General features: G+C 31.5%; 1 protein-coding gene across 1 annotated transcript in view; it reads left to right on the plus strand.

The window, feature by feature from the left end:
- Positions 1-15135: 15135 nt before the first annotated feature.
- The window catches only part of LOC143188727 (octopamine receptor beta-1R), a 125528-nt gene continuing 123750 nt past the window's right edge, over positions 15136-16913 (plus strand). Inside the window, exon 1 of the mRNA XM_076393142.1 lies at positions 15136-15890. Within this exon, the coding sequence (XP_076249257.1) occupies positions 15136-15890 (755 nt within the window). The remainder of the gene's footprint in view (positions 15891-16913) is intronic.

Consider the following 16913-nt stretch of genomic DNA (forward strand, 5'->3'; position numbering starts at 1 on the left):
TTAAAACATACCATAAAGTTTGTGGGACTCTTTTTAGGTACTTTTCCTTGGACTACTTCAGTAGAACGAAGTAGAATTATATCAATTAATTTTTGAGTTTGTAAGATGAAATTTTTCCTTTTACAGACTTTTTCGGATAATGTAACTCTTTGCCTTTTATTTCTTTATTTTCGTAACTTATAAATAAACCAAAATAGACTGTACAATAATCTTTATAAGATGGTGGCTTTGAAATGTGCATACGTAGAGAAATATTAACTTTTATAATTATAATACATTAATACTATGTATTTGTAATTTGTGTCTTTTATTTTACAATAATTAAATAATTTTGGCTAATAGATAAGAATATAATGCGTTTTATGTATATATTTTTAATTTCTTCATATATTGTATGAGTGTCTTTTGCTAAAAGTATAGATAATACAAGATGATTCATTAATATATCTGTCAGAACAGAAGTACAGTTTTTAGAGATGATAGTCAGAAAAACTTTTATAAATGAATTTTTGTCCGTAGTTTGGCTAAGTTACTAGGATTTTGGAGATTCAATTTTTTCAATTTTTTGTTTTATTTTATTTTTTATCAGTTAAAAACTATTGTAAAGTTTTATCCAAATTAATACTTAAAAATTCAAATATTCACAACTTTTTTCAGATAAAACGTTGTATTTTAATGTAATTCAATTAAAAACACTGCTTTATGTTGTTTTATTTAAAAATTCGAAATATCATAAAACTTTTAATATCCTTTTTCCACGTGTATATGTTGAACTGATAAGTAAATTCAAAATACAGTAAACTCTCCTATAACGCGGTATATACTCTTATAACGCGGAACAAAAATTGCGACGGGCTTGGTAGCCTTAAAACGCGATGTCTCTATAATATATACATTTACATGGTTCAAATTAATGGGAATTCCTCTCTTTTTCATATAACACGATATGAATTATTCGGATTTACATTAATTCTAAGTTTCTTATAACGCGGCTTCCATATAACGCGATACGAATTAGTCGCATTATAAGAGAGTTGACTGTAATCACACTCATCTAAAAGACACCAAAATATTCCACTAAAGCCAATGAAATAAGACATGTTATATTTTATAACTCAGAAACGTTACTACATTAGTTACGAAAAAAGAAGAGCACGAACTTTATTCGAAATAATTATTATTCTCGTTTGTCTCTCAAAATAAGCGATATTTGACAGAGAACGTTTTCATAAGTGACACTGTCTAAACGAGACGATATTTCCATTTCGCGTTGCTCGTCCTCAGTGAAAATGAAAACGTCGAGGCAGATTTGCTGAAAGAAAAAAAAAAAAAAAAACACGGCTAACTGACGATTCGCGTTTCCTCCTCGTCCACTGCTGATTAAGGCCGGTGATTCAATTTTCCCGTTGTAATTGACCTCATTAATGAGATTCCATGCTGAAATGGGATTTACGAATAAATTTTCAATCCTGATTATCCTGTTGGATCAGCATAATAATATCATCAATACATAACAGAGTGATTTTGATGCTTTTATTGGCCAGCTTCTTCTTAAGCCTGCGATCACTCTGAAGAACGTTAATTAAAAATCAATAATGACGTTAAATTGCGCATTTTAATCGCTTCTATAACTTTGAAGCTTTCTTCTCTCAATAATATTATTGAAGTTATTAATTAGTTCGTCTACGTTTGTTACTTATAATGATATAAATTATATACCGGATTAATTTATTTACAAACTGTTAACTGAATTACACTACGTTTTGTGTACTAGAAACATTTATTGATTTATTAACTAATGAGACAAAAATTTCAATTGTATGCAGTATAGTAGTCTCTGTTTAATTGTGAATATCTTAGTATCCGAATGTTTTATTAGCCAAATAGTCTTTTATCTGAATAGAATTCGTTTGCAGTCTAAAAGTGTCTTCTATCCAGTAAACACAACTATGTCTATATTATTAACATTACATATTGTAACATAGATGTTACAAATCCAAAAGTCACATTTTCTGTAACATGAGTGTAAAATATGCGTCACATGTAACTCACAATTTCCCACTTATTTACGGAACATTGTTACGTAACGTCATTATATCACATTTACATAACGTAGTAAGGATTTAGGAATTATTGATAACAAAAAAGAAGCAGTCAAATTCATCAAACATAGATAATTTTGTTTATTAGATATTTATTACATATGAAACATGTAAAATCAAAAGAGATCCTAAAAATACATACACGTATTGCCACCAATTCTGTCTATGGAACGTGAGCTACAATAAAAAACAGAGTGTATTTGTAGAATATACTTTCAAAGAAACCCTTGCACAATAAAATATAATGAAATTAATTAATTCACTACTAGTATATTGCTCAATTCGCTAATATTTTCTTATTATGCAAGAAATCTGGAAGACATCTAAAGAAATTTGGGACCCATAAATGTGAATCAAATCGGTAGGTTTAAATTTACTATTTGTATTGCTATTATTATAAATATAGATATAATATATGTATTTTTTTTTAAGTAAGTGAAACTCAATATAAAAAAACTAGGTGTTGTATTACCCGTTAATTCCCTTATCTGATCACCCATGTCCCTCAGTTAGTTTGGATATGTGCAAAACATTATATTATGTAAAATTGAAACACTTGCAATACATTTACAGAAGCTTCTTTTTTTAAATTTCAATAATAATGTTTTTGTTTTACCTATTTGAAATTCATGAAAAAATAATTAAGGAAAGTTTAATTTGACTAACTTATTTTTGAACCTGTTGTCTAACTACGAGTACCTACTTCTTCTATTGTTGTGATATTTTGTAGCCACATTTTCAGACTTTCAAACAATTTGGAACATGTTCATTTTAGCGGAAGAGAAAAATGATTATCAAAATTGAAATAATTTTCAAGAAAATAATTTTTTTAAGCTGTCAGTAGAAACAAACAGAACAGTCTACTGGACTATAACAAATCAAATTACACAACAATTTTTAACTTAAAAAACTTGTTTTTTATTTTCCTCCCATTTGTTATCAAAATTATCCATCGACTACTGTGGGACATCGTAATGCAAGTTGCAAAGCGTCCTTTCAATACTCGTGTAACCTCGGCTTTAACGTGACGCCACGTTGCAACGGACGCTTGCTCCACCGTCATAACGTCACACATATTACCTAACGCTCGTGTGACCGAGGTCTTGGCAAGTTGGCCGTATAAGTCGAAGATTACATGAACGTGACTATTGATATGGTTGGCCGAACTAGGTGTAAAAAAGTTCGAAAGAAGCAACTAAGTTATGTAAGAGTATTCGCGTAAAAAGACCATTCTATAAAAAACGAGATTGTTCTGTTAACGTAAACTAAAGAAAGAGTGTACGTATGTTGTACATTATAATTATTGTATAGAATATGAAATACAAACTATTCGTTGTTCTATGTTGTACCAGGCCTGTTCTTTTAGTTTATTGTCCTTGTATCACTGTTTCAATAAATATTACTTCATAAGAAGACAACAAATTGTAACAAGAAAAATGTTTATATCTCGAAATGTTAGAGAATAATATATGATGTTATAAAAAAATTCTTGAAAATCACTTTAATTTTAACGTCTTATTTAAGTCTCTCCCCTTGAATAGTTTCTGAAAAAAGAACATAACAGAGCTTAGCTTAGTTAGCTTTTGGTTAAAACGATTCCATAATAGTAGTCCTCTGAAATAAGGTCAGCTAAATAAATATTTAGCACCAATTTTTATGATAGACAAAATGTTTTACATGCAATTTGAATGGTATGTAGGGACGAATGTGCTGTAAAGAACATTTTTTTCAGGATCATTTTTTTGGAGTCATTAAGGTCATCATCAAGGTGTTTATCTTAGACCTTTTTTTATTATAAAATATACTATATATTTAAACTCGAATAATAGAAGCTTGTACTGATATCAATCCTGAAATACTCGAAAAGACATTGCAGTCCATTCTTCCTCGTTTTACAATTAGATAAATGTATCATCATGAAAGAACAACATTTTAAATATTTATTGCAACTTCAAAGGAAGTGAGTAAACTTAAGTTTCATAACTAGATCTTATAGGGTTAAATTTGCCTGTGATCTAAGTAATGAAATTAAATTGTAATTAAATTTCAAATTTAATTTTAATTTTTGGAGTCAAAGATTATTTCAAGGTTATCTTACCAGACATATCTGAACGCTTTTTAACTTCAGCTATACGACGCAATGAAAAAACTGTATTTATGTGCTAAATAATACAGGTGACCTTAACTGTAAAAAAATAGACTTAAAAAGAATATTTTAAGTACCATTGAAATTGCATCTAAAATATTTTCTCGATCATAAGAATTAGAGGAGATATAATTTGGGTGACCTTATTTAAATAGACCACCCTGTATATTGTATTGAAGCTTGTATTTTGAAACTTAGCATAGCATAGCTTAACATAGTACAGCTTAGCTTAGTTTAGCTTTCCGATGAATTCCTGGCGTTACATAGTCAACAAATATAGAGCGTTGAAATAACGGATGTTGTGACGCGTGTTAACGTCCGTCATTTCAAGATTTTAATGCTCGTGTGACTTCAGCGGTGGTGGAGTTCTATACAATAGTACGAGGGCGTATTTCTATACAAGGGAGTGGGCGAATTGACCGTTATTGATGCAATTCAAAACGTAAATAAGCATTTAAACATTTTAAAGAATAATTTAAAAAACGTTCTATTAATATAGAAATAGAATAAAAATTTTTATTTTGTCAGGACAACGATTCGAAGCACAAAGTTCGGATTATGTAAGAATTTTAGTTCTTACCATTTCTACAGTTCCTCGCCTTGATATAGCTTAACTATAAATATAAGATACAATTAAATATAGTATATCTGATAATAGTATTTGAATTATTAATAATAAACATTAAATATAAAGCTACAAAAAATATATAACTTAATTAATTTATGTTATATTTATATTACTATATTACTACCATAATTTTGACTATAAAATCAATTTGCTTGAAAACCAGGATAGTAACTAAAACTTCATTCTAAGATTTAGTAATTACAATAAAGAATATAAATGTATGTATGTATGTGTATTAATCTCATGTTTCCCCCACACATAGGTGTTCTGTTTTTCCTCACATGAGATGATATTATGTGTGTACCTACGTACATGTAGCTAACACATATATATGTATCGAAGTAGGTAGCAAAAATATTTACACTTCAACATTAGATAGAAAAGTCGGTAAACTGTTCAAATACATAAAATAAACATATGAAATAAACATATTATAAAACGAAATGTACATGTTACAGTACAAACTCGAAATCAGTGAAAACTAGTTTAAAGTAGTCGAAACTAGTTTCAAAAAATTGTCGATACGATACTATTACACCGAACTGTTCCCATACGCGTGCATCTGTGAGACAGTTAGATAAAATCGACACTTGGTCGTCGTTAGTTGAATGGTGGATGTGATTGCACGACTCGTTGATATTACACTCTAATCCATCTGGGTGCGTGGTTAATACTGGATGATGGGTTGTTGGATGTGTGGTTAACACTGAGTGATATCTTTTGGACGATGTGGGGTACGTGATTAACGCTAGGTGGTATTATTCAAAACAGTTTATTCAGTGAGAACTAGTTTTAATTAACAACAATTAAATAATTTTAGAATTAATTAGTCAAAACTAGTATTAATTGATTTCAGTTTTTAACTGTGTACACTACTGAATTTTCTAAATGGAATTCAGAAAAATAACGCTAATGCCAACCCAATATTGAAACTTCTGCAGTGTAAATTTTTCGAACTCTATTAAAAAAAAATAATGTGTGCATAGGTTTATGATTGACCACAAACTGTTCTTAATACAACCATAAAACAAGAAATCAATTAATGAGATATGACATACGATTAAATGATCAGTATGTTTTAAACAACTCTTTTTTAATATGTTAATTGATCGTAAGCGATTGTTATATCATAAATATAATGATGAAATTATGTTTTTAATGAAAGAAAATTTTAATTAACCGATTAGTAGCACGCGTACTCCCAATGAAGTTCTCAGAGAAATTCCAATCAAAGTCCAACATATCACAATTCCTCTTTGTAATGTTTGATTAACGATGCTTCGATGAATGATTCTCACTGATATTTCATCGAAATATTGTTCCAGGTAATCAGGCTGCAACTCCCATTCTGTTCAAAATTTAATTTTCTCCGTGATTGGGAAAGATTGTTAATTTCGCTAAACAAAATTGAATGAAAATTGTTCAAATAATAAAAAATAGTATATTGTATGATTCTTTGTTTGCAATCACATTAACGTTTATCAATAATTGGATTCCTAAAAAGAAACGTGCTAAGCTACAATATCTACATAGACTTCCAAACAAGAAGGTTATAGACATTGTATTAATATGCCAATTAATTTAATAAGCGTAATTCACTTTATGCACATCTATTCATTTTAAACTGTCTTTGTTGATGAGTTTCAATGAAGTAAACATAAATGTTGTCAGTCAATATAATACCTACAGAAACGTAAATATTGAAGATGATCAGTGAGCTAATGATATTTAGAATATTTATTTAAAAAGTGAAATATAGAGAGTGGTTGAAATAAAATGATATAAGTTGTTTTCTCAGAAATTAATGAAGATATTTACTTCATTTTTTTTTTAAATTAAATGCTTTAAGGAGATAAATCTTTTGAAGTATAATGTACTTTTTTGGGTGACTATTAGGAGGAAAAGGAGAGGCCGTCTAGGATTTTTAAATGTAAAATGGTATTAATTTGTTGCTTCTCGAATAGCTCTTATCAAACTTAATAATATTTACTTGAACCATTTTTTTTATTGCGTATAGATAAAGAGTTATGGCATTAAATTTGTTTTGACAAAGAAGTGAAAAGAAGGTGAAACAAAAGAAAAGCATTAAGACAGTGTGGTTTTATTGAATGTTCAAAATTACATACTTTCTTGGATTTCTAAACGTTTATGAAATATTTTTACAAATACCATCTCAAACATCGCTATTTCAGCGTTTCAATACAGTTGGTTAATAAACGTACGATGTTGAATCGTTTGTGATTGAAGTATAACAAACTTTGAAGAGTAGTGTTTATGTTGAATTTTTTAAAAACATTTTTCAAAACTTTTGAAAAATATTTAATTAGATACAAGAGCAAAGATACGATTTCAGCATAATGGTGCACTGATTCATTTTGCTATTTCAAAATGAATAGAAGATTAGACAACATATTGGCCAACTCGATTACCAAATTTGACACTATTAGACTTTTGTTATGGAGTTACTCATGTTTAAAATGTAAAGTACTGACAATTGCTCTTACAACAAAGGAAGACATGAAAGCAAGAATATTAATGTTGCTTTTGTATTGGTTATTTCAGTAATTTTCTCAAATATTCGGAGTATGTAGTATGTATTTGTGAAAGGCTTATTCAGTATGTAGAAGTCGAAGGATGTTATTTTACATATTTAATAAATTTACATTATTCTGATATTCTCGTTTTCTTTGCTTTCTTTTCACTTTCCAGGCGTTTTTCTTTAGAACAAATTTTTGACACTCTGTAACTCTTTAACTATGCACAATAGAAAAATGAGTAAAATAAATATTAACTCATTTTGATAAGAAGCTATTTGAATAATACCTTAATACCATTTTTTTTTTTTAAAGCCTAGGGTGCCCTCATTTTTCTGTTTAACAGATACTGCGGAAGGATTCATTGCACTCTAAAAATTTAGCTCCTCTGAACTATGTAATATGTAAAAAAATGAAATCAATATTTTGATTAGTTTCTATGAAAACAGTTTTATTTGGATTTTAACATCTCTCGAAATTTTCTGATTTTATTGTAAGTATAATCACTCATTTTGTTGAATATTTATTTAATTTGTGTATGTTTCTCTATTGAAATCGTTTTCACTGATATTTAATACATTATTGTTTTTAAACTCTCGGTCGTTAACAAAACAATTTTTGTAAAATGTCCCCAATCCTTTTCAGTGCTATTCAAATTCGGAAACATTGCTGACCATTCAAAAGCTCCAAATGTTCTAAATTCGAAAAATAAACTGACAAAAATATTTACCTAATTCACTTTGAAGACCACCCTGAGGTGTCATAAAATAAGTAATGTTTTTGAAATTGTTTTCATAGGTATCTGTTGAATAAAAATTTTAGTCTTTCTTGGATGATACAAATGCATGTATCAGCTTTATTTTTCAATTTTTTAAACACTAAAATATTATAAAATGGTGAAAGTATTCGCTGTTTTTTATTGGTAGAACATCGATTGCTAGCCATCACGTCAGGCAGAAACTGAGAGGTTTGAAATAAAAAAACTTTTGTTACTCGATAAACTAGAAACTAGTACTCATGATCTAACATACGGTTTGTTACAATTATTTTATTTTTTATGACCAATTAAAATTGACCTTTTCGAGTAAAACCAGTGTTTTTTACTTCAAACTGCGATCATTTCTAGCAGTATTGACATTTTTGAAAAGTCGTATACTGTATTGTAAATAATAGTTTCTAGTTTATGAATCAAAAAATGTGTTTCATTTCAGACCTTTCAGTTTCAGACTGCTGTGACGACCAACAATCAAAGTTTTACCAGTAAAGCTTCCCAGAACAGTGTACAGTTTAGCCATTTTATGATATTATTACTTTTAAAAAATTGAAAAACGAAACTGAAACTTATGTTTATATTCTCTCAAAAAAACTAAACTTTTCATTTTGATAATTACTAGACTGCGGCAGATTATGTATATTCCTCTGTTTATAAATACAATTAGAAAAATGGTACCTAATTAAAGATTAGTTTCAACTTCCAAATATTATAAAATGCATTTAACTTTCGCTATTTCGTACACTTTTGCATATTATATAAATTCTGAATTTTTTTGTATATTGGAGCTTCCTATAATTGCATAAAAATTCACAATCTAGTAATTACCTATGAAACAATTTCTGAAACATTAGGTACTTATTTTTTGACACTTCAGGGCAGTATTCTCCTCTAAATGATAGTAAATTTTAGATACTGTTTATTCTAAAAAAGTGCATTTGTCAAGCACTTGTCAAGATTGGTCAAGACTGATCGTAATTTTATTTACGATGAAAAAATATCTATTATTTTGAAAGAGTTGTTACATGTGCGCGCGGTTGTGCCTCAGCGATAAGGCCCCTTTTTGATTAAGGAATCACACCCATCTATATAGAGACCAACAGGAAAGTTACGAAAGATCCTTTTCCCTAATTAAACTCGAGCCAAGGGCCCGAGTTTCGTTTGAAGTGTTTTGAACGTGGTAAAGCATAGTGAGTGAAAGAGAAAGAGGGTAGATAGTGAAGGTGATGTAAAGGAAACATCATTAACATAATGCTAATGCAATGATAAAACTTTTTTAATTTTGATAATTTTTTAATAAAACTTTTCCAATCATATTTTTGAGGTTTTTGTGATGAAAACCAGACCAAACATGGAATAATTTGGATCATATTTGCGTATTTAATAAGTGATAATAACTTTTCTTTTCACCTACTAAATACATAAATATAATTCAAAGCATAATGTGTTTGGTCTTATTTTAATTAGGAAACCCTTAGAAATACGCCTGTAAAAATTTTATTGTAAAATAACCAAAATTGCGAAAGTTTCATCTTTATATTAGTGTGATCTCTTCGATACACGAGCTGAGAAGAAGTTACAATACTTTACCCTACCATCGAGCATCAATATAAAGAAATGTGTCTTTCGTTTGGCATATCTGGTCTTTTCGAATGAACTGCCTACTTTTAGATTCTGTAATTGCCTGCTTCTAGATTCTAGACAATTGTAACTGCCTGATACAATTTTCTCATGTTTAAGGGTAAAAAGTTTTACCCATGCAGTCAGTTGATCCGAATTCGACATGTATTTCGTCAAATGGGCATTTGTACAATTTTGTACAGTTACTTAAACAAGTAGTTGTTCGAAAAAAATGTTCTAATATAACATTATTTTCAATGTGTCCTACAACTCATATTTGTAATTTATGGTTCACAATTATTAATATTAATAAGTAAATATTATTCAAATTATATCGTGTTTGGTCTCGTTCTAATCAGAAAAACCTCGCAAATATGCTAATAAAGGTTTCGTTTAAAAAAATAAAAAAGTGTAAAAATGTTGCTCTTGTATTACTATTGTTTCACCAATACACAACCTTGGATATGGTTACCTTGTTTGGTCCTTACTTCGCTGTCGAGTTTCAGTATGAACATAGGAATATAGGAACGGAACGTAAGCATAGTGTATGAGCGAGAGACGTGAAGCCTAATTAAGGGGAGGAGTTCACTAGGAATTGTGTTTAAATTTCATTGGTTATGCTTCTACGCACTCCCTATACCGCTAATTATGAAAACATTAGAAACAATGTAGATATCTAAGATAATACCAAAAAAATAATTATCACACTGCGGATATTTATGCAAATTGCTATTTCGAAAAATAAAATTCGAGAAGTGGGGCTTAATTAAAAATTTATTTCATCCTTTAAAGGCTACAAAGTGTATTTAACTGTCAGTGTTTCGTCTAATTCTGCATATTAATGAATTCAAAACGTTTTTGTATATCAAAATTGCCGATAAATTACATAAAGATCTACAGTTTAATAATTATTTATGAATGTAAATATTATATTTAATGAAAATTGGAGAAAAATATACATCTTCGATTATTAAAATATATAAAATGCATTTAAAAAGAGGTATTCAATAATAAAGACAAAATTGTTTTCTTTACAAAATTAAATTTAATTATAATTTTATTAATAACGATATAACAGTGTTGAAATAGTCAACAGTAATTTAATAAAATTGTCTTATTTCTTACTGTATCTTGTTTGTACGTTACCTCTAAACAAATGCATTCTCAATTCCACCACTCATAGGCTTGAAAAAGATTTTCTTACTAGCAATGGATTGGACAAACCGCAAGATATTTTTTGTTCGAGTGTTGTAACAAACAATAGTCAATAAAATCTAGGCACAATTTATCTCGTTGCCCCTCCTTCAATGGCTTCCCGCTCGCAACAATACTCTTCATCCCTATATGTACTCCTATCTCTATGAGTTTCAGGGCATTTTGAGAGGGATCCCCCCCTCAGTGATGGAAATAACTACCAGACAATTACATCGTAGATAGATTCAGGCAGTTATCCAACTTTTACAGTAGATATTAAAAATAGATAAAATTTAGAAGTTCTTTAGGACCTCTGAATTTCAATTTATCATTTTGTTACAAAATGGCAACTGTGTACAATTAAAATATGGAATTTTGATGGAAAAACCATTATTTTTTGTTTAAATCATTGAGGCATGGGAAATAAAATTGAAAAAAGTAAAACTGTTAGGGATTTCCATATTTTATCTATTTTTAATATCCATTCGGCTCTTTGATTTCAGCATCATGCATTGTTTGTGTTAGGGAATGTCCACCAACAAAAAACATGTCTCCTATCGATGATAATATCTTATATCTCATAGAAAAACATTTGGCATTATTTCTACTGATACTTTTTTAAAAAAATTTTCAATCTCGTAAGTTTTTTCGGGTCTTTAACCGGAATAGTCTCTGACTAGACTTTTCCCAAAATGCTCAGCATTGTCAGACACTATTATTACATAGAGTATATATTTAGACTTTTATACCATAGATACATTTGATGAAAATATTCAAATTCAGAAACTCACCAGTTCACTTGTGAACAATAATAAAGAATATTTTATCACCCTTTAAAATATCGAAGGTTATATTTATTACACCCTGCATAGTTTGCACATTCTTCTCTCCTTCACAATAGAACTGTTTGGCATAGTAAGGGCGAATTCAACAAAGGCAAGTTGAAAGAAAAACACATTTAAGCATTTGCCATAAGAACGAGTTCAATAAAAAGTTTTTATATCTTTATACAGGGTGCCTCAAAATTGGTGGTACAAGCGGAAAGATGGTGTTCTACATTTTAACTATTGACTTTCTCTACTGTAAGCTAAACGCAGTCCCTTCTACCCGTTTATTCCTCAAATGACCAAAACTGTATTTCGGTACTCTTGTCCTCGGTTAAAATTCTCAAAAAATGTTATTCTATATCCTGCACTCAGTTTTTCATATAACTACTTACAACCAGTTCATGGACACCCTGTCAGTAACTATCAGTATGTTATTATTTTTTGTTATATGTTAACAATTGTAATAGAATCAATAAGATAGTTGTAAAGTTAAAATGTTCCTCCACTTTTTATTTAAAGTATATGAGCGGTGTAGAAGCGAATGAGCCTGGAAGAGGCAGGCACTGCAGAGTGGATGCTGTCGAATTCGTCCTTACTCACTAGGACTGTAAACTGATTTTTCTGTTTCTATAAAACCTTAATTTATACAAGCAAAACAAGTAAAATTCATGAAAGCTTACACTGGTGTCTTGGAAACATACGTTTCTAAAAGAAAGGGTGGGTGTCGCATTCTGAACTTGAATTGCATACTACCGCTACCATGTCGAGTTATCGACAAATGCTGTACAATTTTGGTTTAACGCAATGCTTACAATTCTATACTAACAATTGTCAATGTGCTTTTCCTCTCATATTATCACAACGATTTAGTTTCATTTTTTCTTTCAACAACTTCATCGAACTTTTATCACTGGTTTTAGGTACTGAATCAGTCCTTGAAATATTGCCCACATGTTGCGAGACACCATGTATAGATTTAGTGAAGAAACAAATAAACAAACGTATCATAAAAATTTACTGAAAGTATTTTTATATTTTATCAGAATTATGCTTTCATTCAGCTTGCGAAAAAACGAAATTTCTTATTATTCCAAAAATTTGAATCCTGGACTGGTCAGTAAGTTCATCGTGTCTTGCAGGAACTGTTTCTGTTAACGACCGACAGTTTAAAGACAACGATAGACTAAAATAATATATTGAATAAAAATAATAATTATTTCGACGGAAAAATATAAACAAATTAAATAAATCTCTAACTAAATGATTGCTCTAACTAATAGACAGAGCTAGTTATAATTGTTTAATATATATATTTTATTTTTTAAGAAATGTGCTATCACTTTGTTTCACTGATCTCCGTTTATATTTACATTTTTGCAGTTACAGTAATATCAAATGTTATACTGTATTTACATTTAATCTATGAAATTCATCAACGAACGCTATAAACTGATGTGTAGTAATTTAGATTTTGATATTGGCAAAGTAATGTGGCGTGCTGTCGTTTCATCTAGCAGAGTAGTTGAAGCTTAATATTTGGGGTTGTTACAAACTAAATTGATTGATTCCTAAAGATAAATAGCTGAAGTCGTGATGTTGTAGATTGTAGAGTTTATTAGATTATTCTCTTATACATAATCAAAGCTCAATATCAAAGGTCTTTTGAAGCTCCAAAATTTATCTTGTAAAGCTTAATCTTCCTTTCTCTTCAATCATTTTATTTAACACTATTATTAAGTTATTGTTAAATAGTTGAACAGTTCAGATATGCTTGTAATAACAATACGATAACTTAAATTGGATTAAATGATTTGAGTTTCATTGTTATTTTATATCGAAATACTAGACTTCAATATCAAATACTACGTTTTGTAGCCTTCAAAGTTGTGGCAGGAAACTCGAGCTTTCGTTTCTCGTAATCTGATACTACGATAGCTAATCGCTATTCGACTATTCGAGAATTAATTAAATTAGAAGTTTTATACATATAGCAATTTATGCGAAATTAAGTAATTTTAATTGGATTTAATTTTAATATTCATGTAGTGAAACCTCTATAACAAATTTCCTTATTATTTATAATTCACAATTATTTATGAAGTTAAATTCTTGGTTTTTATAAATTTCAAGTTATAATTATATTTTAACCCCTTTCAAATCCTGATGAAGATAATAAATTTGATGATGCTGATAGTGGAAAGTTTATACTAAATTTCACGGCTATTTAATAATGCCGTATCTCTATTTGTTTCAACTTCAGCCTGTTACTGCAGTAAGCCTCTGAAGCACCGCACCAAGTAATAGTTTAGCATAGCAATTTGTAGAAAGTTAAATAATTTATCTCAAATTAAATTCTAAGTTCCACGTAGTACAAGCCTTGCATGAAACTTCCCTCTCTCGAACCTGAATATCCTAATATCTAAAACTAAGTCTTCTGTTTTACTTAATATATCAGAATGCCACTATATCGAGCCTCTATTTAAGTGTCAATAAAATTAACAGTTTAGTATAGTAATTCGACAGATGCTAAATAATATAATCCAAATTAAATTGCAGCTATCGTGTAATTGAAACACCGTGCTAAGTTTTTCTCTCTTTTTCTCTCTGACTTCAACAGTACTTCCTAAATTTCACTGTTCTATTTTACGTAACTGTAGACTGCAGTGATATTCATTCTCTCTTCAAGTACCAATAAAAGTAACAGTTACGTACAGTAATTTAAACAAAATTAGATTCCAACATTCACGTAGTAAAAGCATTCCACCAAACCTCTTTTGTGAACTTCAGGATTACTTTCCACAGCTCAATTCTATCTTTTCCAATTTCAGGCTTTCGCCATGTTCAATAAGCAAAGGAAAACGTGCTCCTTCCCCACTCAACAGCGTGCTCAGAATCGAAATCAAGCTCTACACCGGACATCCTGGACAGTAGCCAGAGGCTGCTGTCTTGTCACAGCTTACTTCTGAGTTTCTATAAATCAACAGTACCGTCGTAGTCCACGATCATCCAAAGAGTCATATTCAGTGACCGCCTCTGTTGTCCTTCCGCAAGAATGTCTGCACTGTTTCGCCGACCAACACAGCTTCTGTCAACACCTGAACCGTTTATCCTACGACGCTCAAACGCAGGGAGTCCATCGAGCTAACTCATCGTTCCTTTCGTTCTTCAATGGCCTGGCAGAATTTCCTGGTCAACCGCGTCGACGACGCCGACGACGCCGAAGGGGAAGACGGGGACGAAGAGCAGTGTGGGTCACGGTAACGAGTCAGAGGGTAACTCGTGGAACGTAAAAGGAGCCAGGGAGCTCAGAAAATGGCGCAGAACGCGACGATGGGCGAGTATCCGAGCAATGAAACTGAACTTCTTGATGTGTCCAGTGTCTTCTCTGACACGGGCCAAACTAATCGCTCTGACAGTATATATGGCCATGAGAACAGCTTCCAATTGGAGCACGTGCTTCTCCTGACGATGAAGGCGACAGTGATGGGCTTCATCATCCTCAGCGCACTATTCGGCAACCTGCTGGTGATTGTATCTGTGATGAGGCACCGCAAACTTCGCGTTATCACTAACTACTTCGTGGTCTCGCTCGCCCTGGCGGACATGTTGGTCGCCATATTCGCAATGACCTTCAATGCCTCGGTTGAACTGTCTGGCAGATGGTTGTTCGGCTATTTTATGTGCGACGTCTGGAACTCGCTGGACGTCTTTTTCAGTACGGTGTCCATCCTCCACCTCTGCTGCATCAGCGTGGATCGTTATTACGCGATCGTACAGCCCCTCGACTATCCTCTGATCATGACGAACCTGCGGTTAAGCACGATGCTGAGCGTGGTGTGGTGCTCACCGACGGTGATGAGCTTCCTGCCTATATTTGCCGGCTGGTACACCACCGAAGAGCATCTGGAGTTCCGCAGGAACTACCCGGACGTGTGTGTGTTTCAAGTGAACAAACTGTACGCGGTGATCAGCTCGAGTGTCAGTTTCTGGGTGCCCGGGATCATCATGATCGCGATGTACTACAAGATTTATCGCGAAGCTGATCGCCAGGAACGCATGTTGTATCGGTGAGTTGTTATCCAGTTTCATTTTTGTTAGAATTAGTGACTAAGTAGGAACTCATGAGAATGTTGATGAGAAATATTGGGGAGGGTACTCAAATGGAACTGTTTAGAGGCGTGTTTCTGGTGTGATGTTAATTACAAGTGGTTGGTAATTATGTTGAGGCTACGGTGACCTGTTTAGAGTTGAAGAAAAGAATTGATTTTACAGGAAAACATATTACAGTGACAATTACTGATTTTGATAAAACTTCAATAGAGGGAGTTTCCCTAGCGCTGGATAGCACCTAATACTGGACATTAGCTATATCTTTAAAAAAGGAAACACGCCAAAGCAACCACATTGTAAAAGAAAGAGGTGATTCTCCTCTATCACTTTTGCAGTTTGGCTTCTTTGTCGCGTTTCATTTTTTTAAGGATATAAGGTAAATGTTCCAATAACCAACCATAGCCTGTTACCTGGACACTAATACTAATTTTACTGAATTTTAAGCTTAGATGTTAATAATAACCAGTAATAATACAAAACAAGAAATATTATCATAAAATAGTATATTCAGTTCCTGCGATGCAATTCTAGTACCAAGATATATGTTTCAGTTGTCCATTTATTGGGACATTTGATATAAGCATCCAGGTACTGTATTCACCTTAGCTAATGTCTGATTTTAGGTACCGCTGTCAAAGTCATCATTCTGAACAACTTTTCTCTGTACGTGTTACTGCTACTCGACTTTAGTTTCTGAGATAGGTATTCACAAAAATTTTTTTGGGTGCATGGTTAACATTGGGTGGCATGTGATACGATCTTGAATGCGTGATTAACACTGGGTAGTATTAATATACAGTGGTGCTGGCATATCGGTCCGGAAATCTCGCGGATTTACACTCTGTATCTATCCCTACTAATTCTTGGAACTGGCATCCCCGGGTGATACACAACAAACCAAGTAGCCCATAACAAGCCTCAATGACCTCACTACCCCCTGTCGAGTATCCGTGTCTCACTTGCACTCAGTATTTCTTACT

This window comes from Calliopsis andreniformis, chromosome 3, assembly GCF_051401765.1.
Source record: "Calliopsis andreniformis isolate RMS-2024a chromosome 3, iyCalAndr_principal, whole genome shotgun sequence".
NCBI lineage: Eukaryota > Metazoa > Arthropoda > Insecta > Hymenoptera > Andrenidae > Calliopsis > Calliopsis andreniformis.